Source organism: Oryx dammah, unplaced genomic scaffold (genome assembly GCF_014754425.2).
Source record: "Oryx dammah isolate SB20612 unplaced genomic scaffold, SCBI_Odam_1.1 HiC_scaffold_11, whole genome shotgun sequence".
In the NCBI taxonomy this organism is placed as follows: domain Eukaryota; kingdom Metazoa; phylum Chordata; class Mammalia; order Artiodactyla; family Bovidae; genus Oryx; species Oryx dammah.
Window position 1 is genome coordinate 47,773,551 of NW_024070195.1, and position 23,189 is coordinate 47,796,739.

Below are 23,189 nucleotides of genomic sequence, written 5' to 3' on the forward strand. Positions count from 1 at the left end.
GGCAAGAGTACTGGAGTGGGGTGCCACTGCCTTCTCCAGACCCCTAGAGACTGGATCTTTAATCCAGAGCCTTATCACGGCCACGATACGTAGTGTAATACCTGCGACAGAAATCCAGAGACCGCCCCACCCAGAGTGCCCCACTGAGCATGCGCGAACCTGGCCTGGGCGGGCCTGGGGGAGAGGGCGGGCTCCGCGGTCCAGCCATTTCCGCTTCCGGTCCCGTTCGAACTCTCCCGCCACCTGAGGAAAGCTGTTGTCGCTGTGTTTATCTGTGTTTGGTGTAGTTGCAGGTGAGAGGAGCCGCCGGGGTTTGCGAAGAACAGTAACCCTGGGGTTGAGGTGTGCGAGCCTAGAGAATGGGGAGAGCGGCGGGCCCGGGGGGCGCGAGTCCGTCCTGCTTGCTTGTCTAGGCGGAGGCGGGTGCGGGGCTGACAGACCGCGTTCCCTGAGGGACCGCGGAGGCGGCGTGTCACTCGGCGCCGCAGGACGCTCCGGAGACGAGCTCCGACGTGCGGCGCCTCAGGGGCAGCCATCCGTTTTCAGGGGTTGTCAGGGAAGAAGCCCACCGAGTCGCGTTCCTAGCCTGAAGCTCCCGCGCTTTCCTCCGAGCTCGGGGTCGCAGCTCCCGGGCAGTCTCAGCCTGAGCCTGGAGAGCTCGGAGCCTTCCGGGCGGAGCACGCCGACGCCCGGAGACCAGCCCGCGTCCCCTGCTGTGGACGCTGCTGGCAGTCAGGACCGCTGCCCGCGTCCCCGCAGGGCTCGCCTCTCCCCACCGCCCGGGCACCGCGGCTCCGGCGGCGTTGTCGAAGGTCTGGAAGACAGGGACGCGACTCTCAACATGCTGTGCGTGCTCTTCAGACTCAGTTGCCACCTTTTGGTGGCAGAAGGTGGCAGAATGTTTTCCTTTGTGTGTGGAGTTATTTTTTGTTTTTAACTCCATCTCCCACCGTTTTTTGTGCTTGCTTCCAGGGTAACAAGATGGAGTTTTCTGGAGGAAAACGGAGGAAACCGAGGTTGGCAGATGACCAGAGGAATGCTTGCTACCCACATAGCCTTCAGTTTTACTTGCAGCCACCTTCTGGAAACGTATCTTTGACAGAATTTGAAACGCTGGCTATCGATAGAGTTAAATGTGAGTGATTTGAATTTGAATTTTTGTATTCCTGGGAACCTCACTTATACCTTGTAGAGATAAATTAGAGTAATTTATTTCCTTCTTTAATATTTGCTGAGGTTTTTCGTTGAGAGTTTGCTGTTCATTCATTTTTTCCATGTACTGTGCATATTTATTGAGTGCCACTTTATTCTAGGCGGTAGGGATTTTGAGCTGAATAATGAAATTGTCATCTTTGTTGGAGCTGTATTCTAATACATGGAGACAGATGTCCAAAGCAGTAATTATAGTTTAGTATTTTAAGTGCTCTAGTAGAGGTGTTATTGACACATAGAGATGGGAATGATTGACTTAGTCTGATTAAGTAAAACTTCTTAAGAAAAGTTGAAATGTGACCTGGATCTTGAAGCAGGAGTGGCAGTTTCTCAATAGGTGGGAAGGGAGCGGTTTTTGCAAGCTGAGCTAATGGTCTGAAGGAAGAGTTGGAAGCACCAGAGAGGGTGAAACACCGGCGGGAAAGGTGGCAAGTTCAGGGTGGGTGGAGAGCTGTGGGTAACCAAGGGCGTTTTGTACCACGCTAATGCTGTGATGGCATCACTGACTCGATGGACGTGAGTTTGAGTGAACTGCGGGAGTTGGTGATGGACAGGGAGGCCTGGCGTGCTGCGATTCATGGGGTCGCAAGAGTTGGACACGACTGAGCGACTGAACTGAACTGAACTGAATGCTGTGATACTGGGATGTAAGAAGGATGTAGCGATTTTCTTGAGCCTGCTTGTCTTCTTTGTGTTGATGGAAGAAAGAAAGAAAGAAGTTCGGTGTCAACTGCAACAGTAGCACTGCCTGCAGGGTTCATATTCCAAAGCATATCCTGATGGGGAGATCAGAAGTAGAGGTGAGATACTGTTAGTCATTCTTAGAGGAGCTTGGTGAGAATTGCTAGTACAGAGTACCTGTATTATCTGTTTGCTAAATAAAAGAGTAAAGGACAGGGAGACTGGGTTCTGGGAAGCTTAGCATGGGTTCTGCGATGCCTCATAGAGGTTAAGTGGTTGAAAAGGGTCCCTTCAGTTTGGCCCTGGAGGTGAGATGGTGAGGCAGGGACAGGAAGGGAGACATGGAAGGGATACCCAGGAGGTGTAAGTGACAGAGTTTCATGACTACTTGGGTGTGAGGAACAGGGGATCGGGTGGGGAGGGTTGAAGTTCCAGGGTGGCTTATCTCGTGGGTAGAAATGCTGCTGTTAGAGGTGGGTGGCAGGAAGAGGAGCAGGATTGAGGGGCAGAGAATGAGTTTGGTTTGGGAGACCATAATACGGAGTCCCTGCTGAACATGGCTTCAGGATTCATTTCAGAAGTTTTTCATTCTCGAATTAATCTCTCTTTTCCTACCAATGGAAGAAGAATTCATCTGAGGAAGAGTTGACAGGGGCTTCAGGAGCCTTTGGACAGGGCGAAGCATCTAGTCAGAGTGGCTTGTTTGCTTCTCTACTGCCGTGTCTTCTTCTCTGCTTCATCAGGAAGGGGCGGGCTATCTTCTGAAGAGTCTGTGCTGAGTTGGTGAAGCACCCGCCTCACAGCTGGCTCCGCACGAGGGATGGATGCACGCGCTGACACGCTTGTGCATCCCTCAGCAGTGGTGCTCAGCACATCGTGATTGTCCCCACCCCTCTCTCCCTTCCAGTTGGGAATCTGGTGTGAAGTTATGCTGTGGGATGTGGCTATTTTCTGCGTATGGTTGGAGGTTATTCTCTTATAAACATATATAATATGTAATGTGCTTGCAGAAAATGAAGCTTAAATATTGTCATAAAAAGTAATTATGGAATTGCTATCTATAGATTTGTCTTAGATTTAGTTTTTTAAGATTACCTTGCATTTATACATTCCCCCCCCCCCCTTTCTTCTGTTTTTCAAATTTTTTCTAGTGCTAAAAACAGTTGAGAATCTTGGTGTGAGCTACATGAAGGGAACTGAACAGTATCAGAGTAAGCTGGAGGCTGAGCTTCGGAAGCTCAAATTTTCCTACAGAGTAAGTAAAAGAGGGACAGAGATGTTCCTTCAGTTTGCGTGTGTATTGGTAGTGACCATGGGAAAGGTCTTGTATTATGCACAGGGCTTTAAAAAAAACTGTTCCTGAAGGAACCTACTGACCACGAGGGATGATTGACATACAGTCAAACTCCAGTGCGGCAGGGTGTCTCCACCTTAGGAATGTGAACATGCGGGACCTGATGACTCCATGGTGCATTTAGGGAGCTCACTGGCACCTCTGGCTTCTGGGCTGTGTTTCCGATATTGCCAGATGTGTCCTGTGCAGTCAAGGTGACAAATGCTGTTATTTGATGTGTGTTCCAGGAACTCTGTTTTGCTCTCCTGGTGGCTCAGTGGTAAAAAATCTGCCTGCCAACGCAGGAGTTGTGGATTCTCTCCCTGAGTCGGGAAGATCCCCTGGAGATGGAAGTGGCAACCCACTCCAGTATTCTTGCCTGGGAAATCCCATGGACAGAGGAGCCTGGTGGGCTACAGTCCATGGGGTTGCAAAAGAGTGGGTAGGACATGACTTAACAACTAAATAACAACCAGGAACTCCAGAAGCACAGAGAATTAGCTCAGGTTGGGGAGGGCTTCCCAGATGAGATCGTGCTGGAACCGAATCTCAATGGATGTGATCTCATTTTTATTTTGAGAAGATGAATATGGGAATACCAATCAGGAGCTTGGAGATGACAAGTAAATTGAATGGAGTGAAGAGGACTGATTGAAGAGATAGTGAGAAGATGGAATCATAAGATTATAGAGATTGAGTACAAGGAGGAGGGACAGAAGAGTTCTGAATGAAGCTTGGGTTTCTGGTGATGACAGCTGGGTGGATCGTGGGATATACAGGAGAGGAGGAAAGTCTTACTGGAAAGAAGACTGAGTTTAGTTCTCATTGTAACTCTGAGGTGCTTGTGGAGCTATCTCGAGGGCTGCAGGGTGTGCAGCAGATCTGGGCTTGTAGACAGGCGGAAGGTGGAACAGTGGTAGTGTTTGGAGGAGAGAGTGAGAGATGAATGTGGAATATTTCCTCTTCTAACATGTTTAGCTGAGAAGACCGGGGACGTAGGTCTGAGTATAGGAAAATTTGAAGGGAAAAGATACACACGTACACATTGCAGCATATATTTGAACATATTTATAAGCTGAGCAGAATGATCTGGAAGAGAAGAGAGGGTGATTGTAGATACTTTGGGATAACTTTGGATTAGTCACGGTCCTTAGGAGGCAGGAGCAGGTGGGCTACGGAGTTTCTGTGTGGGATCAGCTGTGTGTAGGAGGAGAGAGAGGTCTGTCAGTAGGGATAGTGGGGAAGGCAGTACCACACGCGGTGGCAGGAGTTTGGGCTGAGGAGTCGGCCTGAGGCCTTTGTTTTCTGTAAAGTAGATGAGGTCCTGTGATGAGAGGAGGGGACAGTGGTGTACTGGGGAGTGCTGGCCACCTAGTGAAGATCAAAACAGCTGTCCTGAAATGGGGAAAGGAATAGTTATGGGGCCAGATCCCAGCTCTGCTGCTTACAGGCTTGTGACCTGGAACAAAGTCAGTTTCCTCATCTTTAAAATAGGGATATAGTGGTGCCCTCCTCATAGGGGCTTTGAAAGGATTATGTGGATTAATGGATTAAAAATGCTTATAACAGTGCTCAGGACATGTTTGCTCTGACTGTGTTGAACTTGAGGAAAGATTCCTTGGTGTTACCTGTTTGACTTAGTGTGACTAGAATGCTAGATTCTAGTAGATATGCAACAAGCAACAAAGGTTTACTGTATAGCATAGGAAACTATAGTTAATATCTTATAATAACATGATGGAAAATAATTTTAAAAATAATGTATGTGTATTTGTGTAACTAAATCACCTTGCCGTGCACTTGAAAAGTTGTAAGTCAACTATATTTGAATAAGATATATATATTAAAAAAAAAGATTTCTGGGTGTTGATAAAGGTCCAGTTGAGGTTTGTTGTTGTTCAGTTGTTCAGTCATGTCCGACTCTTTGCAACCAGTTGAGGGTAGAGGCTGTGAATTTTTAATGTTCTAAATTCCTATAATTGTATATTTTTTTCCCAGAAGTTCTCAGCATTTTGGGAGCAGGACTGCAGAGTATAGCTATGGATTTGTTTAGAATCTAGGTTTTGCCAAATGGTTGAAATGAAAATAGTTGAGGGTTTATCTGAGAAGTGGTGGAAGAGGTGAGTGGCTGGCTGTAGGCTGGACGAGAAGGAGAGTTAGAGGAGGAAGAAAACAGTGGGATCCAAACCCAGGAGATGGTGGTATTCAGTTGTGTTTCACCCAGTTGTCAACCTAAGTAAAGTGATGCTCATCCTGGGGAGCATATTATGAAATCTGTATTATTGAACTTCTGCTTCACCATTGGCTTATGCTGACTCAGTAATTCTTTACACCTTTCACTGTTTTCCATTTATTTTCTTCATTTGCCATTGTTTTTCAGGAAAGCTTAGAAGATGAATATGAACCTCGAAGAAAAGATCACATTTCTCACTTTATTTTGCGCCTTGCTTACTGCCAGTCGTGAGTATACCTTTATCTTCCTCAGTCAAATCTGACATCTTGGGCTATAAACTGGTGCAGGAGGGCCGAAAGGTATTTTACCCATCGTAGGAAATCCCAGGATAACATCAGAAACCAGTAGTTCATGGGCTGAACGCTGTTGCAGCGAATTCTTTGAAACCAGTTGTTGACTAAAAAAATAAAATATTTTTGCAGATTTTGCCTATTAAAACACTTTTTACTTTATGGGAGGATTCTTCATTTAGGATTTAAAATTAAAGGTGATTTCATTAGGAAGAAGGATTTTGGAATCAAATACATACTTGAATCTGCACAGGTTTTAGTGGTTGACTTGTATGGGTGGGTGTCCGTTAGATTAAGATCTTTTCCTTTGGTAGTTTCTTAGAAGTCAATAGTGCCACCCAGAGGATGGAGTTGGTTGCTTTTTTTTTTTTTTTTTTTTTACTGTGTTTTTTCTTATATTTATTTTGGCTAACTTACATACTTACTATGTTTCTTTTCTGTTTCTTTTTTGGCAATAGGCTTATCAGATGGGAATCTTGAATTATTTACTATCCCAAGATAATGACTGAGAAATTATTGACCAGCTTTGGTCCTAGAGCTTTTCTTTTGTTAAAAAAGCATATGCAGGTTATGCAATTTATGCAGTAAGTGAATTGCTGACAATGTGAAAGTCAAATGAGGAAAGAAATCATATTTTACCTGGAGTTGCTTAGTTATTTTATAACAACAATAATGCCCATCTGTCTTATAAATGAATGTTCTATATCGACGTCTGGGGCTTCTCTGGTGGCTCAGTGGTAAAGAATCCTCCTGCCAGAGTAGGAGATGTGGATTTGATCCCTGGGTGGGGAAGATCCCCTGAGAAGGAAATGGCAACCCACTCTAGTATTCTTGCCTGGAAAATCCCATGGAGAGAGGAACCTGGTGGGCCACAGTCCATGGGGCTGTAAAAGAGTGGGACACGACTTAGCGACTAAACAGTAACAAATGTTGACTTTTAAAAAGTTGAGGTATCTTAATGCTTATTGAATTTTGTGAAGTTATAAACTCTAAAGCTGTAAGCAAAGTTTACTTTGCAGAGTTTATCTGATCATAATCTACTCAGAGGTAAAATTACCTTTAAAAACTTGTGATGTTTATTTGGCATTAACAGGAGGGATACTCCATTTTCTGATGTAAACAAATACTTTGCAGTTAGATTAAATGAAGTGTACTATTTTATGTTATTTGATGATAATGCAGCTAGACTCTGTATTTATTTCTTTTAATTATGTTCAAAACATCCTTCTTCCCCATATTCTACTCAGTCCTGGGAGATTGTGGCATGTCACCTGTATTCACACTCTTACCATAGTAGAGAGCTTGATGCTGTTAATAAACTTCAGTCTGTTGGCCTATTGCTCACATTTGAATGTTGTTTCATAGAAATGTCTTGGATTTAATAATCAGCGGACTTTTAAAATTATCTTTAAACTTTTCACTTACAGTTTTCTTGTCTCTGTTTTAGTGAAGATCTTAGGCGCTGGTTTATTCAGCAAGAAATGGATCTCCTTCGATTTCGATTCAGTATTTTACCCAAGGACAAAATTCAGAGTTTCTTAAAGGATAGCCATTTACAGTTTGAGGCTGTAAGTATATTTTTATAGTCTTTCCAATTGTGTCACCTCCCTTGACCTTCAGTGCTGGTGTTAATATGTGGAGTTTGTTCTCTTTACATTTTCTTCCTGAAGACTTGCCTGAAAGAATGAGTCACTTTGGCTTCACACAAAGTGAACCTTTCTCTTCGATGACTAGAAGAAAAGGGGCTCCTTAATATCAGAGCATCACATTTATTTAGTTACTATTTTAAGTATGTGATTTATGAAAGCACAAAAAGGTTTAATTTATAGAGGTTCATCTTTAACCAGAATCTTCTAGGCCAAAAATTTAAAGCTTGTAATATTCCAAAGAAAACAGAAAAGTGGTAGTGCTTATTTCCAGCAGTGAGGTTTAGGGTGGATAATACTTTATTTTAGAAGTCATTTGTCAGCAAAATCTCTGAATAGTTCTAAGGTATAATTTTGTAGACAGATCTGAATGAGTTACATGTAGGAATTATATAAGAAGAAATGTTGGGTATATTTTTAGCAAGGATAATTATTGTGGATAGAAACAGAATTTATGTCTTTTAGGTGGGCCTGTGCTGCAGTGGGAAGAAAGAAAAATTCTGTTTTGTGAAACTTAGAGCAGTCAGATGGCAGTAGGATGGTCAGGACTGTATTTGGGTGTTAGAATGGGGGATTCCAGGCCAAATAAAGTAAAAAAGTAGAAATTGGAGTAGGTGAAGGAATCGTTCTGCTGAGACATGGATGTGTCCACTGCAGCAAGAACCAGTGTGGCTTCCTGCTTTGGGGGTAAGGAGATGTGTAAAGAGTAATACATAAACCTTTGGTGGACATTTAGTGTGTCATCTGTGAGCAAGGCACTTTCCAAAGTTTCACTCACTTCGGAGAATCCCGTGAGGTTTCTTGTAACATCTGCTCAGACAGAGAAAAGTGTTGGTCCCAGTACCATCTCACCCAAACCCCATGCTCTCTCCACTTAAGCTTAGAACTCTGATCTTTAGTGAAGTCTGTTACTGCTAATATGTTATAGTTCATTGATCCTCTCATATTAAAAATAGTTGCTTTTTTTCTTTTTGCTGTTGAAATTATGGTTTTAGTAGGTCATAGAGAAGTATTTTTGAGATTGTGTTTATTCTAGATTGTCTCAATAGGTCAGGTAGAATTTTTTGTTTCTTTTTTTAAAAAACTTTTTTTTACTGAAGTATAACATGCACAGAAAACTGCACAGCTCATAACTGTCTAGCTCCATGAAGTATCATGAAGGTTAAGGAAGAGAAGCTTGTGGTCAACTGGTGTTGCCTTGTGTCTCCTTTCTTTACCACCCCATCTCCCTCTGATAATCACTGTCCTGACTTTTAATATCATGAATGATTCTGCCTGTCTTTGAACTTTGTGTAAATAGTATTACGTGGTGTGTATTTGGGCATTAGAATGGGTGACTCCAGGCCAAATAAAGTAAAAAAGTAAAAATAGGAGTATGTGAAGGAATTATCCTACTGAGAAGTGGATGTGCCCACTGCAACAAGAATCAGTGTGGCTTCCTGCCTTATGTAAATAGTATTAATGGTGTGTCTTTTTTCCCCCAGCTTTATTGAGATATGATGATATATTAATGTTGTGTCAGTTTAAGGTACACAGTGTGATGATCTGATACACGTATATGTTGTGAAATGTTTACTGCTATAAAGATGGTTAACAGATCCTTACAAAGCATGTTATGTGAGTTAAGTTCAGTTCAGTCACTCAGTTGTGTCTGACTTTGCAACCCCATGGACTGCGGCACATGAGGCTTCTCTGTCCCTCACCGACTCCTGGAGCTTGCTCAAACTCTTGTCTATCAAGTCGGTGGTGCCATCCAACCTTCTCATCCTCTGCCGTCCCCTTCTCCTCCTGCCATCAATCTTTCCCAGCATCAGGGTCTTTTCCAGTGAGTCAGCTCTTCGCATCAGGTGGCCAAAGTATTGGAGTTTCAGCTTCACCATCAGTCCTTCCAATTAACACCCAGGACTGATCTCCTTTAGGATGGACTGGTTGGGTCTCCTTGCAGTCCACGGGAGTCTCAGGAGTCTTCTCCAGCACCACGGTCCACAAGTGTCAGTTCTTTGGTGCTCAGCAGTCTCACACAATCACCATTCTGTTGCAGTGGTGGTGAGGCCCTTGAGGCCTGCTCACAGCTGCTCTCAGGGGCACAGTGCAGGGCCCTCAGCTGCAACCTCAGGCTGTCATGTGATCTCTGGAGCCCACTTCTGTAGCTGGATGTTTGCGCCCTTCCACCAGGGTCTCCTCTTCTCCTCAGCTGCCCAGCCCCTGGCAGCCTCTGTCCTATTCTGTTTCTGAGTTTGACTCTTAGATCCCACAGATAAGTGAGATCACAAGTATACTTTTTTATAATTGCTTTAGTGAGATAGAGTTTATATACCTTAAACTTCACTCTAAAAGTGTGCAATTTGTTGGCTTTTTAGTAGGATCATAGAGTTGTGCAACGATCACCATCTAATTTTAGAACATTTTCATTACCCGAAAAAAGAAACCTGTGCCCACTAGTCGTCATTCTAAATTTGTCCCTCTGTCATCTCTTGGCAACAACTAATCTGCTGTCTTTGTGAATTTGCCTATTCTGGGCATTTTGTGTAAATGGACATTTCATATAGTTTGTGGTCTTTTGTTACTGGCTTCTTTCATTTAGCATATTTCCAGGTTTCATCTATGTTATATATGTAGCATATATCAGTACTTCATTCATTTTACAGTCATTTCTCTTTTCTGTAGTTGATGGATATTGGATTATTTAGCATTTTAGCTATGATGAATAATGCTGCAGTGAATATTTGTATACACATTTTTGTGTGGATATCTTTTTATTTGTTTCAGATATACACCTACGGGTGGGATTGTTAGGTCATAGAGTAATTCTATATTTAAACTTTCGAAGGACTCCCAGACTTTTCTGGAGGGGCTGCATCGTTGTACATCTCACTAGTTTGTTAGGGTTCTAGTTTCTTTACATTCTGTAGCAGTTGCTTCTGTCTTTTTTTTGATTTTAGTCATCCTGGTGGGTGTGAAATGATACGTCATTGTGGTTTTGATTTTCATTTGTGACTGATTTCATAGTGACTGATGAGGTTGAGCATCTTTTCATGTACTTATTGGTTATTTGTATATTTTGTTTGGAGAAATGTCTATTTGTATCCTTGGTCCATTTTTTATTTGAGTTGTCTTTTTATGGTTTACTGATGCATATTCTTTACATATTCTGAATGCACAGCCACTATAAGGTCTAATTCTATGAATTAGAAATCTTTTTCTTTTACTCTGAGGATTGTCATTTTTTAAAAAATTATTTATTTATGGTTGCACTGGGTCTTCATGGCTGTATGTGGGCTTTCTCTAGTTGCAGCGAGCAGGGACTACTCTTCATTATTGCAGTGTGTGGGTTTCTTGTTACAGTGGCTTCTCTTGCTGCAGAGCAGAAGCTCTAGGCATGTGGATTTCAGTGCTTGTGGCACACAGGCTCAGTAGCTGCTCACAGACGCAGCTTGTGGACTCTCAAGTGCGGGTTTCAGTAGTTGTAGCACACGGGCTTAGTTGCTCCTTGCCGTGTAGAATCTTCTGGGATCAGGGATTGGACCCATGTCCCTGCATTGCCAGGCAAATTCTTTATCACTGAGTCACCACAGAAGTCCTTGTCATTTCATTTTCTTGTTAGGATCATTTGCAGCATGAAAGTTTTTAATGCAGATCAAGTGTAAGTTGTCTTTTTCTTTTGTTGTTTATGTTTTTGTTGTTGGCTTTAAGAAGGATTTGCCTAACAGATGGTCATGAAGATTTACGCCTATGGTTTTCTCTAAGAGTTTTATAGTTTTTGTCCTTTTTAAGTCTGTTTAGTCTGTTTACATTTTAAGTTGCTTTCTGTGTATGGTGTAAAGTAGGGGCCCAACTTCATTGTTTTGCATGTGGATATACAGTTGACCTAGCATCATTTGTTGAAATGGCTATTCTTTCCTCTTTCAGTTGTCTTTTCACTCTTGTCCAAAGTCATTTGGCCATAAATTAGTTTATTTCTGGACTCAGTTTTATTAGTGCTGTGTGACAGGAGCCTGGCAGTCCGTGGAGTTGCAGAGTCGAACGTGACTGAGTGACTTAGCACCCACGTGTTTCTCCTATGTCAGTACTATGTGGTCTTAAATATTGATTCCTCTAGTTTTGTAATATGATTTCAGATTCAGTAGTGTGCATTTTCTCTTTGTTCTTCTTTTTCAAGGTTATTTTCACTATTCTGTGTTCTTTATATTTTATGAATTTTAGGATCAACTTGTTAGTTTCTACCAACCAGCTGGGGTTCAGGTTGGGATTATGAGATCTATGAAGATCCACTTGGGCAGTATTTTCCAATACTTAATCCCCTCGTCTTAATCCCTTAGGATAGGAAATGGCAACCCATTCCAGTATTCTTGCCTGGAACATCCCAGGGACAGAGGAGCCTGGTGGGGTCCATGGGGATTGCAGAGAGTCGGACATGACTGAGCGAATAAGCGTGCATGCATGCTGTCTTAAATATTAAGTCTTCTGATCAGTGAACATGGGAATTTTTTTTTGTTTCTTGAGAGCTTTAATTTTTTTTAACAAAGTTATGTACTTAATTTATACCTCAGTATTTTATTCTTTACTGTCATTATAGATGTAGTTTCTTATTTCATTTTTGAAATGTTCATTGCTAGCATACAGAAATCTAGTTGATTTTTGTATATTGATCTGGTATCCTGCACCCTTACAAAATCATTTATTCTGACAGTTTTTAGTGGATTCCTTAGGCGATTGGCTCTTATAAAGAAATAATCCTTACTTTTCAATCTGGATGCTTTTTATTTACTTTTGCCTTATATTGTTAGCTAGCATCTCCAGTACAGTGTTGAATAGAAGTGACAGTAGTGGAGGTACTTGTCTTGTGCCTGATTTTAGGGTGAAAGCGTTCAGTCTGTTGCCAAGATACATGATGTTGGCTCTGGGGTTTTTGTAGATAGCCTTTATAGACTGAGAAGATTTATAATTTTTATTGAGCATTTTCATTGTGAAAGGGATTTTGTGCTTTTTCTACACCTGTTGAAATGATCATAGGGCTGTGTCCTTTATTATATTAATATTGTGATAACCACAGTTGTGTCATCACTCACCTCGAGCCAGACATCCTGGAGTGCGAAATCAGGTGGGCCTTTGGAAGCATCACTATGAACAAAGCTAGTGGAGGTGATGGAATTCCAGTTGAGCTATTTCAAAGCCTAAAAGATGATGCTGTTAAAGTGCTACACTCAATATGTCAGCAAATTTGGAAAACTCAGCAGTGGCCACAGGACTGGAAAAGCTCAGTTTTCATTCCAATCCCAAAGAAAGGCAATGCCAAAGAATGTTCAAACTACCCCACAATTGTACTCATCTAACATGCTAGTAAAGTAATACTTAAAACTCTCCAGGCTAGGCTTTAACAGTATGTGAACCGAGAACTTCAGATGTTCAAGCTGGTTTTAGAAAAGGCAGAGGAACCAGAGATCAAATTGCCAACATCTGTTGGATCATAGGAAAAGCAAGGGAGTTTCAGAAAAACATTTACTTCTGATTTATTGACTATGCCAAGGCCTTTGACTGTGTGGATCACAGCAAACTGAAAAATTTTGAAAGAGATGGGAATACCAGACCACCTTAGCTGCCTCCTGAGAAATTCTGTGCATGTCAAGAAGCAGCAGGTAGAACTGGACATGGAACAATGGACTGGTTCCAAATTGGAAAGGAGTATATCAAGCTGTACACTTTGCTTATTTAACTTACATGCAGAATACAGCATGCGAAATGCCAGGCTGGATGAAGCACAAGCCAGAATCAAGATTGCCGGGAGAAATACCAATAACCTTAGATACGCAGATGACACCACTCTTACGGCAGAAAGCCAAAAACTAAAGAGCCACTTGATGAAAGTGAAGGAGCAGAGTGTAAAAGTTAGGGTAATATTGGTCTCATATAGTGAATTGAGAAGTGTTTTCTCCTCTTCTGTTTTTGGGAATAAGTTGTGAAAGATTGGTCTTAAATTTTAAACATTTGGTAGAATTTACCAGGGATCTTTCTAGGTCTAGGCTTCTCTTTGTGGGGTGTTTTAAAATTGCTGATTCATTTTCTTTACTTGCAGATTTATTCAGATTTTCTACTTCTTGAATCAGTTGTGGTAATTCCTGTTTTCTGGAGATTTGTCCATTGCATCTATTATGTAACTGGTGCTTATAGTTGTTCATGTGCTAAGTCCCTTCATTCGTGTCTGACTCTTCACGACACTGTTGACCTTAGCCCACCAGAGTCCAAGCTCCTCTGTCCATGGGATTCTCCGGGCAAGAATACTGGAGTGGGTTGCCATGCCCTCCTCCATGGGATCTTCCCGTTCCACGGATCAAGCCCGTGTCTCTTATATCCCCTGCATTGGCAGGCAGGTTCTTCACCACTAGCGCCAGCTGGGAAGCCCATCTTATTGTTGTTCAGGTGCTCAGTCGTGTCCGACTGTTTGCGACCCCATGGACTGTAGCCTGCCAGGCTCCTCTATCCATAGGATTCTCTAGGCAAGAATATGGGAGAGGGTTGCCGTTTCCTTCTCCAGAGGATCTTTCCAACCCAGGGATCGAACCTGAAGTGGCAGATAGATTCTTTAACCACTGAGCCACCAGGGAAACCCAATGTAAAGCTACTGCGGTTCAAAGCTGTAGCCAGAAGTCCATACAAGGCCGGGTCTGATCCTAATAGCATCTTTCTGAGCTTGGGAACTTGTTGGGAGCCCAGATTTCTAACCAAAGAGATAGAATTTGTTTTGCTTGTATTTTGTTGAGGATGTTTGTACCTGTGTTTATCAGTGATTTTTTTTGTGTGTGTGTGTGATGTGTTTGTCTGGTTTTGCTATCATAGTAATGTGGACTTCATTGAATGAGTTTGGAAGTGTTTCTTCCTCTTCAGTTTTTGGAGTAGTTTGAGAAGGATGGATTTTAGGTCTTCTTTAAATCTTTGGTATGCTCCACCAGAGTTGCCGTCAGGTCCTGGACATTTGTTTGCTGGGAGATTTTTGATTAGTGTTTCAGTTTTAATGCTGTAATTGGTTTGTTCACATTTTTCTATTTCTTCCTGATTCAGTCTTGGGAGAGTGTACATTTTTAGAAATATGTCCATTCTTTCTACCTTGTCCATTTTATTGGTGTGTAATTGTAGTAATCACCTATGATCCTTTGTGTTTCGGTGACGTTGTAACTTTTCCTTTTTCTCTTAATATTTTGAGTTCTCTCTTTCTATCTTGATGAGTCTAGCTAAAGGTTTGTCCATTTTGTTTATCTTTTCAAGGAACCAGTTCTTGGTTTCATTGATCTCTGATTTTAAGTTAGTCTCTATTTCATTTATTTTTGCTTTGATTTTTATTATGTCTTGCTACTGACTGAATTTTTTTTTTTCTTTCTCTACTTCCATTAGGTCTAAGGTTAAATTGCTTGAGATTCTTCTTTTTTGTTAATTTTTATTTATGTATGTGGCTGTGTTTGCTGTTGCAGCACGTGGGTTCTTTGTGTGCAGGCTCCTGTCTCACTGCAGCATGTGGGCCCCAGAGTGCACAGGCTTTCTGGTGTGGTGTGTGCCTGTAGAGTGTGTGTGCTCAGTAGTCGCAGTGCGCGTGCTTCATTGCCCCACAGCATGTGGGATCTTAGTTCTGCAATCAGGGATCAAACCCATATCCCCTGCACTGGAAGGCAGATTCTTAACCACTGGACCAGCAAGGAAGTCCCTTTCTTGTTTCTTGAGGCTTATATTGCGGTAACCTTCCCTCTTAGAGCTGCTTTTGCTGCATCCCATAGAGTTTTGATTATTGTCTTTCCCTTTCATCTGTTTCCATGTAATTTGATTTCCTCTTGATTTCTTCAGGGGCCCATTGGTTGTTCAGTAGCATATATTTTTAATTAATTTAAAAATATTTGTTATGTATGTGTGTATTTGTTTATGGCTGCACTGGGTCTCATAGCTGTTGGCGGGATTTCTCTAGTTGGGGTGGGTGGGGGCTGCTGTTTAGTTGCAAGCCTGGGCTCTTGGGCACGTGGGCTTCAGTCTGGGCTCAGTAGTTGCGGCTCAGTGGTTGTGGCGCTTGGGTTTAGTTGGCCCATGGCATGTGGAATCCTCCCAGACAGGGATCAAATCCGTGTCCCCTACATTGGCAGGTGCATTCTTAACCACTGGAGCACCAGGAAAGTCCAGTAGCATGTTGTTTAGACTCCATGTATTTTTCTTCTGGTAATTTTTTTCTTGTAGTTGATTTCTAGTCTCATAGTGTTGTGGTCAGAAAAGATGCTTGATATGAGTTCAGTCTTCCTAATGTTTTTGGAACTCCTTTTTGGCTCAGCATGTGATCTGTCCTAGAGAGTGTTTTGTGTGTACTTGGAGAAGGACATGGCAGCCCACTCCGGTGTTCTTGCTGGAGAACCCCAGGGACAGGGGAGCCTGGTGGGCTGCCGTCTGTGGGGTCGCACAGTGTCGGACACGACTGACACGATTTAGCAGCAGCAGCAGCAGCAGCAAAGAATGTATTCTGTTGCTTTTGGATGGATTGCTCTCTATGTATTTGTTAAGTTCATCTGTTTATATGTGTTATTGAAGGCCAGTGTTTTCTTAATGAGTTTCTATTTGGATGATTTGTGGAAGTGGAAGTGTTAGTCGCTCAGTCATGTCCATCCTTTAATGTTAAGCGAGTGTTAAAGTCCCTTATTATTATTTTGTTATTGTTTTTTTGTTTTCATTTGCGATTGAGATATGAAAAAGTAAATTGAAAGTATTTATGTTCAGTTTGTCATTTTTAACCAGAAGCCTCAGCAGTCTCAATTATTACAGTTTTAAATTTAGGGAACAAAGTTAAACTTTTGGAATGTATTTTATTAATAGTGCCTAACAGTCCAGCATGTGTGAGTGTTGGGCAAAGGCCTCCTTCCCCGGGTCTCTTCTGCTCCTACACACCTTGCTGGGTATGTCGGGAATGCAGGGTCCTGATCTTGGGCCATTTCTCACAGCTGTGTTTTAGCAGGCAGCCCCCAGGGGTGAGGTAATGTCTTTCTGTTACATACAGTTGGGGCTTCTCAGGTGCAGTGCAAGCTTACTGTACTGAAGCACCCATCTGGGCTGTGTCATGATGCTGTTGAGGAATTTGGGGGAGGAGAACCACAGTAACATGCTGGTTCTTTTGCTGCTTCCTGTGATGTGAGTAATAAAAGTTCTGTGTCCCTAATGCTCCTGCACCTAATGCCTGTACCTTCTGTTGGGGCTTCCCTGATGGCTCAGCTGGTAAAGAGTCCCCCTGCAATGCAGGAGACCCTGGTTCGATTCCTGGGTCAGGAAGATCCCCTGGAGAAGGAATTGGCTACCTACTCCAGTATTTATTCTTGGGCTTTCCTGGTGGTTCAGCTGGTAAAGAATCTGCCTGCAGTGCGGGAAAACTGGGTTCGATCTCTGGGTTGGAAGATCCTCTGAAGAAGAGAAAGGCTACCCACTCCCAATATTCTGGCCTGGAGAATTCTAGGGACTGTATAGACCGTGGGGTCGCAAAGGGTCTTCTGTCAGCCTGCATTAAGCAGTAATGGGTGAACTTGCTGGTTTATAAGTAGCATAACGTCAATCTAGACTTGATAGTTAGCTATGTGATTTTTGAATGTGTACTTCAGTCTCCTCATCTTCACAATGAAGAAGAATGATTATCTTCCTCATAATCACAGTTCCCACTTCACTGATTTATGAGGTTTAAATGAGATAGAGTATATGGCGTGTTTAGTACTGTGGCTGACATGTATGTTCACTAGTGATATTACAGAGGATTCACAGGCAGCAGATGCATATATGTTGGAGAATTTTGAGGTTATTAGATTGGTATGTTTTGCTACAATTAAATCTATTTTGGGTCTTTATTTTAGGAAACAGTAATATATAGGAAATATATACATACTTTTCGGCGAAGGCAATGGTACTGCACTCCAGTACTCTTGCCTGGAAAATCCCATGGATGGAGGAGCCTGGTGGGCTGCAGTCCATGGGGTCTCTAAGAGTCGGGCATGGCTGAGCGACTTCACTTTCGTTTTTCACTTTCATGCATTGGAGAAGGAAATGGCAACCCACTCCAGTGTTCTTGCCTGGAGAATCCCAGAGACAGTGGGCCCCTGTCTATGGGGTTGCACAGAGTTGGACACGACTGAAGCGACTTAGCAGCAGCAGCAGCAGCAGCGGCAGCAGTCCTCTGAGGGGCAGAGGGGTAGAGCACTGTTTATCAGAACTATGAATGGAGGTGTGTAGTGTGTTACACGTTTTCTTTTTGAAATAAACACTGTAGGTAAAACTTGATCAAGTATTTGTAGCTGGTGGCGATGCATGGCATGTGGAGTGAGAAAATGTTGTAGGGGGCCTGGAGAAAAGTCACTCGTGGGACAGATTGTCATCACTCTCCTTGTGGAGACCTGTTCCCCCTTCCCCTAGGCCCCTCCCCAGCACCTCCTCCTGGCGGGTAAGGCTTTGAACTCTGGTGTTATTGATGAGCTTGCCCCTTGATCCTTGTAGTCCTAATTTCCAACGTTTTCCTCACTTTGATTAGCATTTTGGCTTGCTCTTTGTTAAAACAGGTGTCAGTGATGCTTTTAGGCTCAGGATCCATGTATTTAGACTCAGGATAAAGCAAGGCGTAGGGAAAAGTTATTAGAACTCGTCACATAAACTGGTCTTGGTGTATAACAGACTCTTGCCTAAGTTGAGGCAGAAGGAAACAGCAGAGGATGGAGAGCCACAGGCCCTCTTGGTTTTCGTGTCACAGAAGCTGGATAGCCGCTTGTGCCATGTCTCAGTATCTGCCTGGACTTCAGGTGCTTGTGTGCTGTGCTTGTGTGCATTTCTTCATCTTCTGTTTCATTAATGCTGCAGTGACATTTTTATGTTAAGAGGAGATGCACTGTTATAATTAAATTGCATTATTTTTGCTTTTGTGGAGAAACATGTATGCAAAAAATAATTTTGTTGCATAGTTTTTTATTTTAAATTTTGTTTTTGTTCAGTTTGCTATGGCTGATGTAGTTTCATTGGATAAAAATAGGAGGAGATGATGATGGAGCAGTTACCAGATGTAGGACTCTTGGTTCTGTTTCTGGCTCCAGCAGTCCTTTGTTATCTGACTCTTTTCTAATGTCTAGAAGATTTTGAATCTTCATGACACACAACAGAAAACTTTAATATGAAGTATTCAAAAGGAAAAGCTGATATTTTTCATTCTTACACTTACATGTAGCTAACTTGGAGTTTCAGTCTGAAATTTCTGGGAAGGATAAGAAATGAATAGACATTGCTGTCAGTTGGGACTGTTTTGGGCCTCCCATGGCGGAGTTGATTGACTCAACCCCATGTCACATTGAAGGTGAATGGGGAGGCGCGGCAGATTCTCTTAGTGCTTCTTCAGCTGACCAGTTAGGCAAAGGTCAGGCTTTGACAGCTGACAGCCTCCCCGACAAAGGGTCCCTGTGCTGCTGCAGTTCAGAGTCTAATAGCAGCTTATAATTTACCTTGATGTTTTTAAAAACCTCAGGACAATCACATATTTTTCATTTGATTTGAAATGCCACTGGCTAATGGCAGGATGCTTTTCATGAGAATAGTACTGAATGGCAGGGAAAGGGAGGCTGAGTATCCAAGATGGAGAGGATTTTGTGTGTCACAGATGAAAACTCCACCTCATGTTAAATAGAACATGTGTTGGTCAGTTGCCATATGTGTTCAGGGAGTGAGGGTTTTGAGAGAAAGCAAGTGTGGTTACCCTTATTGCCTGACTCACTGAAAACAAGTATGTGTAAAACTTTTTTGTGTGTGTGTGTGTAAAACTTTGAATTGCTTATTTTTGCTTATTTTAAAATAGCTTTCCTTATCCTGAATCGGACATTTATAATTTGTTTCTTATCCCCTGTAGCTTGAAATCTGAATTTTTTCTATCATAGACATTATTTTATGTCAGTTTTGACTGATAGCTTCTTTTCAATGAACATGAATTGAAGTATAATATCATGTAAGAATCGAATTGCCAGTCTATGTCCGATGCAGGATACGGCACGCTTGGGGCTGGTACATGGGGGTGACCCAGAGAGATGTTGTGGGGAGGGGGTTGGGAGGGGGGTTCATGTTTGGGAACGCATGTACACCCGTGGTGGATTCATGTCAATGTATGGCAAAACCAATACAGAATTGTAAAGTAAAATAAAAAATAAATTAATTAATTAAAAAAAAAGAAATTTAATTTGTCATTTGTTATTGAAAATCTCAGTTATGTGAATTTATTAGGATTTTTGAATGCTTTTTTCCAGTTAGCATTGGAACATTGATTTTATATTGATTTAATAGTTTTGTGTGTAGAATTTTAAGATAGTTTTTGGTGTTCCCTTCCGTATGCTTATTTCTTAGATTTTTGCAAGTTGGCCTTGAGATAGACATGGTTTTCTGATCATTTTGGCCCTTATTGTATTGTTAGTTGATCTCATTCAGGTTGCTTAAGCTCTTGTGGAATGTGCATCCATCATGTGGTCAACTCTTTTTTTTCTCTTACTTAAAATATGAAAAAGCCATCTGTGTGATGTACATGATTCTCTTCATGCCTTACCCTCTCTGACATACTTACAAGTTATTATAAACCTACCAGTAAGACAAAATGATTTTAATGCAGTATCTGCAAAATGGAGAAATACGTGTACCTTTGATCTTTCCTTTTGCCACAGAATGAATTTTAGCCAATAGGGAGTGTGATGATACAGCTGAGACAGGACACACAGATGTAAGAACAGGACACACTAGAGAACACAAGTGTGAAAAGCGTGGACGCCTTCCCCAGAACTTCTAATGGGGCGTTGCCTGTGATGGGAGCGGAGAGGGGCCTGGAGGAGGGGCCAGCAGTGGTTAGACTCACTCAGTACTTGGTGGGCTTTCAAACCTAACGGGGACGAGCGGGAGAAGATTAATAACCTGATGAAAGGGCACGTTTGCCTTCGGGTGTGAAAATAAGTTGGATGTTCCAAGATTGTGAAGCAGGCGTGTTGGAGTTGAATTGCCTGTAGGGTTACAAGCAGTCTTGAATAACTTGGGAAAGTCTTCTCTTTTTTATTTATTTATTTACTGTGCTGGGTCCTAATTGCTGCTGAGGCTTTTCTCTGGTTGTGTCCAGCAGGGGCTACTCTTTGTTGTGCTGCGTGGGTCTCTCGTTGTGGTGGCTTCTCTTGTCGCTGAGCACAGGTTCTGGAACTCGTGGGCTCAGTAGTTGCGATTCCTGGGCTCCAGAGCACGGGCTCAGCAGTTGCGGCACACGGGCTTAGTTGCTCCGCGGCATGTGGGATCTTCTTAGACAAGGGATCAAGCTGCGTCCCCAGCACTGGCAGGTGGATTCTTTACCACTGGCCCACCAGCGAAGTCCCGGGAAAGTCGTCTTTTAAAAAAACTTCCTGTGACTTTTACAAGGAGTCTAGGGTTCCTTGTACTCTTGTTGTTAATGAGTCCATGCCTGTGACTTTGCCCTTGAAAAAAATGTATGACTGTAAATCAACTAGTTTCCCATATATAGAGCTATGTCCTAATTGTCTTGTAATGTTATATATATAAGTTAATATAAAGGTCCTAAAAGAATTAAATTAATTTTACTAAATATCATTTTTAGTGTTCTAACATTATCTATAGTTAAACATTTACATTGTAAAGCGTTACTCATGTTTTCTGAAGGTGTTTCAAAAGAAGTAGTTTTTTAATGTTCACGTTATTTTTTCATTCCATAATCTCTCCAGCCTTTTCCTGTTGCCCCCAAGCTCCCTGAAAGTTTAATCCTTTTCAGTTGAAGTCATGTCATGGACTAGTTTAGAGCCTAGGTCAGGTCACCTTATCTTGGTCTGTGAATGAGAACAGAAACTGGAGTGTGGAGGGCTATTGAAAGTACAGAAAGAACCATTGTGCTCCCAGTTACCAAGTAGCTATATCTGAGTACAGAGGCAGGAAGTGGTTGCAGTGATGACGGTTACCCCAGCAGCCCAGGCTGTGTCTGTGTGTCCCTTCTGTGCTCTCTCCGCTGCCCCTTGAGGCATCACTGACATGTCACGGGTCTTAAGATTCTGGGCTTCTCCCCATCTGCTCTCTGCCTGCCCTGATTGTGCATCTCCTGGCTCTCAGATTCCTCCTGCCATACTTCAGCCCTGGTACCCAGCAGCTGGGTGGCTCTTCCCCTGTTCCTCTCTGGTTAGCACGTGCTGTCTAGGTCTGAGACCCATGCAGCCTGTGGGCATGAGACTCTCTCTGTCATCTGTTTGGTGCCCAGTGACTGGATGTATCCCAGCTCCCTTAGTTGACCCAAGGAGTGAGGCCTCTGCACACATGCTAGAAAACCCGGAGGACTGTGGACAGCTTGCACAGGTTCTTGCTCCCTGGGGAAGGGTTACTTGTGGATGACTGAATTGACAGATACTTACTGAGGTTTGTTCTGCCCAGTGGTACAAGGAGACAGAGGGAAAGAGTCAGTCACTAAGAGCTAACATTTGTTATGTGTTTACTGAGTGGCAGGCACTGAGCTATTCACTTTCTATGCTTTATATAATTTAATCCTCACAACAGCTCCTCGAGGAAACTGAAACTCAGAGAGGTTAGGTAACCTCCCCAGAGTTGAGTGACAGAATTGGAATCCAAAAGTCAGACCTCTAGGATTTTTGAAATGTGTAAATCATGAAGCTTGTTACTAAATATGTGAGCAGATTTCTTTCCAGTTAGTCCATCGCTGGCAGTGAAATGGAATAGATGCTGACATGACCCATCAGAGACATGTACAAACACAGATATGAGCTGCAGGTTTATACCAAAGTGAAAATTAAAGCAGTAACGTTAGTTTACTGAGATGTTTATTTCAGCTGCCAGTTCTGAGCAGAAATGGAAACCAGTGTGTTGTTAATAAATGGACCACAAGTGGTTTTCCCTGTATAATTTGTGTGTTGCCTCTTGGGAAACATCGCTGGGAGGGGCTCTTTATCCAGCCCATGACTTTTCCGTACGCTTTTTGCTTTTCCTCTCTGAAATGTTTTAAAAAACATTTCTTTTTTCATGTTGTATGTTTTAGTTCATGTTCAACAGTAGAGTTATGTAATACTCAAAGATCAGTGTAAACCCAATCCATGAGCAGATTTTACACTGGGATGGGAGTAACTGAATTGCACCAGTCAGGAGAAGTTACGGAGGCCACTGGTTGTTCAGATTTTTAGGAGGATAGATTCTTTGTCCAGCCTTGGGGTTCTTGACTACAGGGGCCGTGTTCCCATCTGGATATTCTGGACACCTCTGTGGGGCTGTGGGCAGCTGTGATAGTGAGGGGTGGGTTGGGAGAAGTGTGAGCAGTTGTGATAGTGAGGGGTGGGTTGGGAGAAGTGTGAGCAGTTGTGAGAGTGAGGGGTGGGTTGGGAGAAGTGTGAGCAGCTGTGACGGTGAGGGGTGGGTTGGGAGAAGTGTGAGCAGTCATGATAGTGAGGAGTGGGTTGGGAGAAGTGTGAGCAGCTGTGATGGTGAGGGGTGTATTGGGAGAAGTGTGGGCAGTCATGACCGTGAGGGGTGGTTGAGTTGCCTGGAGTGCTCTGGGCAGCTCTGCATAGGGACTTGCCTGTATTTTCTTGACTGTTTTGTGTTTCTTTTTTATATTGTTGTGGAGCATGTAGACCTGTTTCTGATGACCTGAATCTAGAACCAAGCATGGTTTGTAGGTACATACCACATGTCTCCTCATGGTGTCTGTGCGCTCGCTGTTCCTGAATCCCAGGCAGGAGGAGGAGAAAGCCCCTCTGTGCGGTGTCCAAGGGCCCCCTGCCTGCTGC

The 23,189-nt window shown here is 42.8% G+C and overlaps 1 protein-coding gene across 1 annotated transcript in view; it reads left to right on the forward strand.

Moving 5' to 3' along the window:
- Nucleotides 1-200: 200 nt before the first annotated feature.
- PRIM2 (DNA primase subunit 2) overlaps nt 201-23,189 on the forward strand; it is a 290,358-nt gene continuing 267,369 nt past the window's right edge. The window contains exons 1-5 of the mRNA XM_040249226.1: nt 201-293; nt 973-1,135; nt 3,045-3,148; nt 5,607-5,686; nt 7,197-7,317. Of these exons, the coding sequence (XP_040105160.1) occupies nt 982-1,135; nt 3,045-3,148; nt 5,607-5,686; nt 7,197-7,317 (459 nt within the window). The 5' untranslated portion in view covers nt 201-293; nt 973-981. The remainder of the gene's footprint in view (nt 294-972; nt 1,136-3,044; nt 3,149-5,606; nt 5,687-7,196; nt 7,318-23,189) is intronic.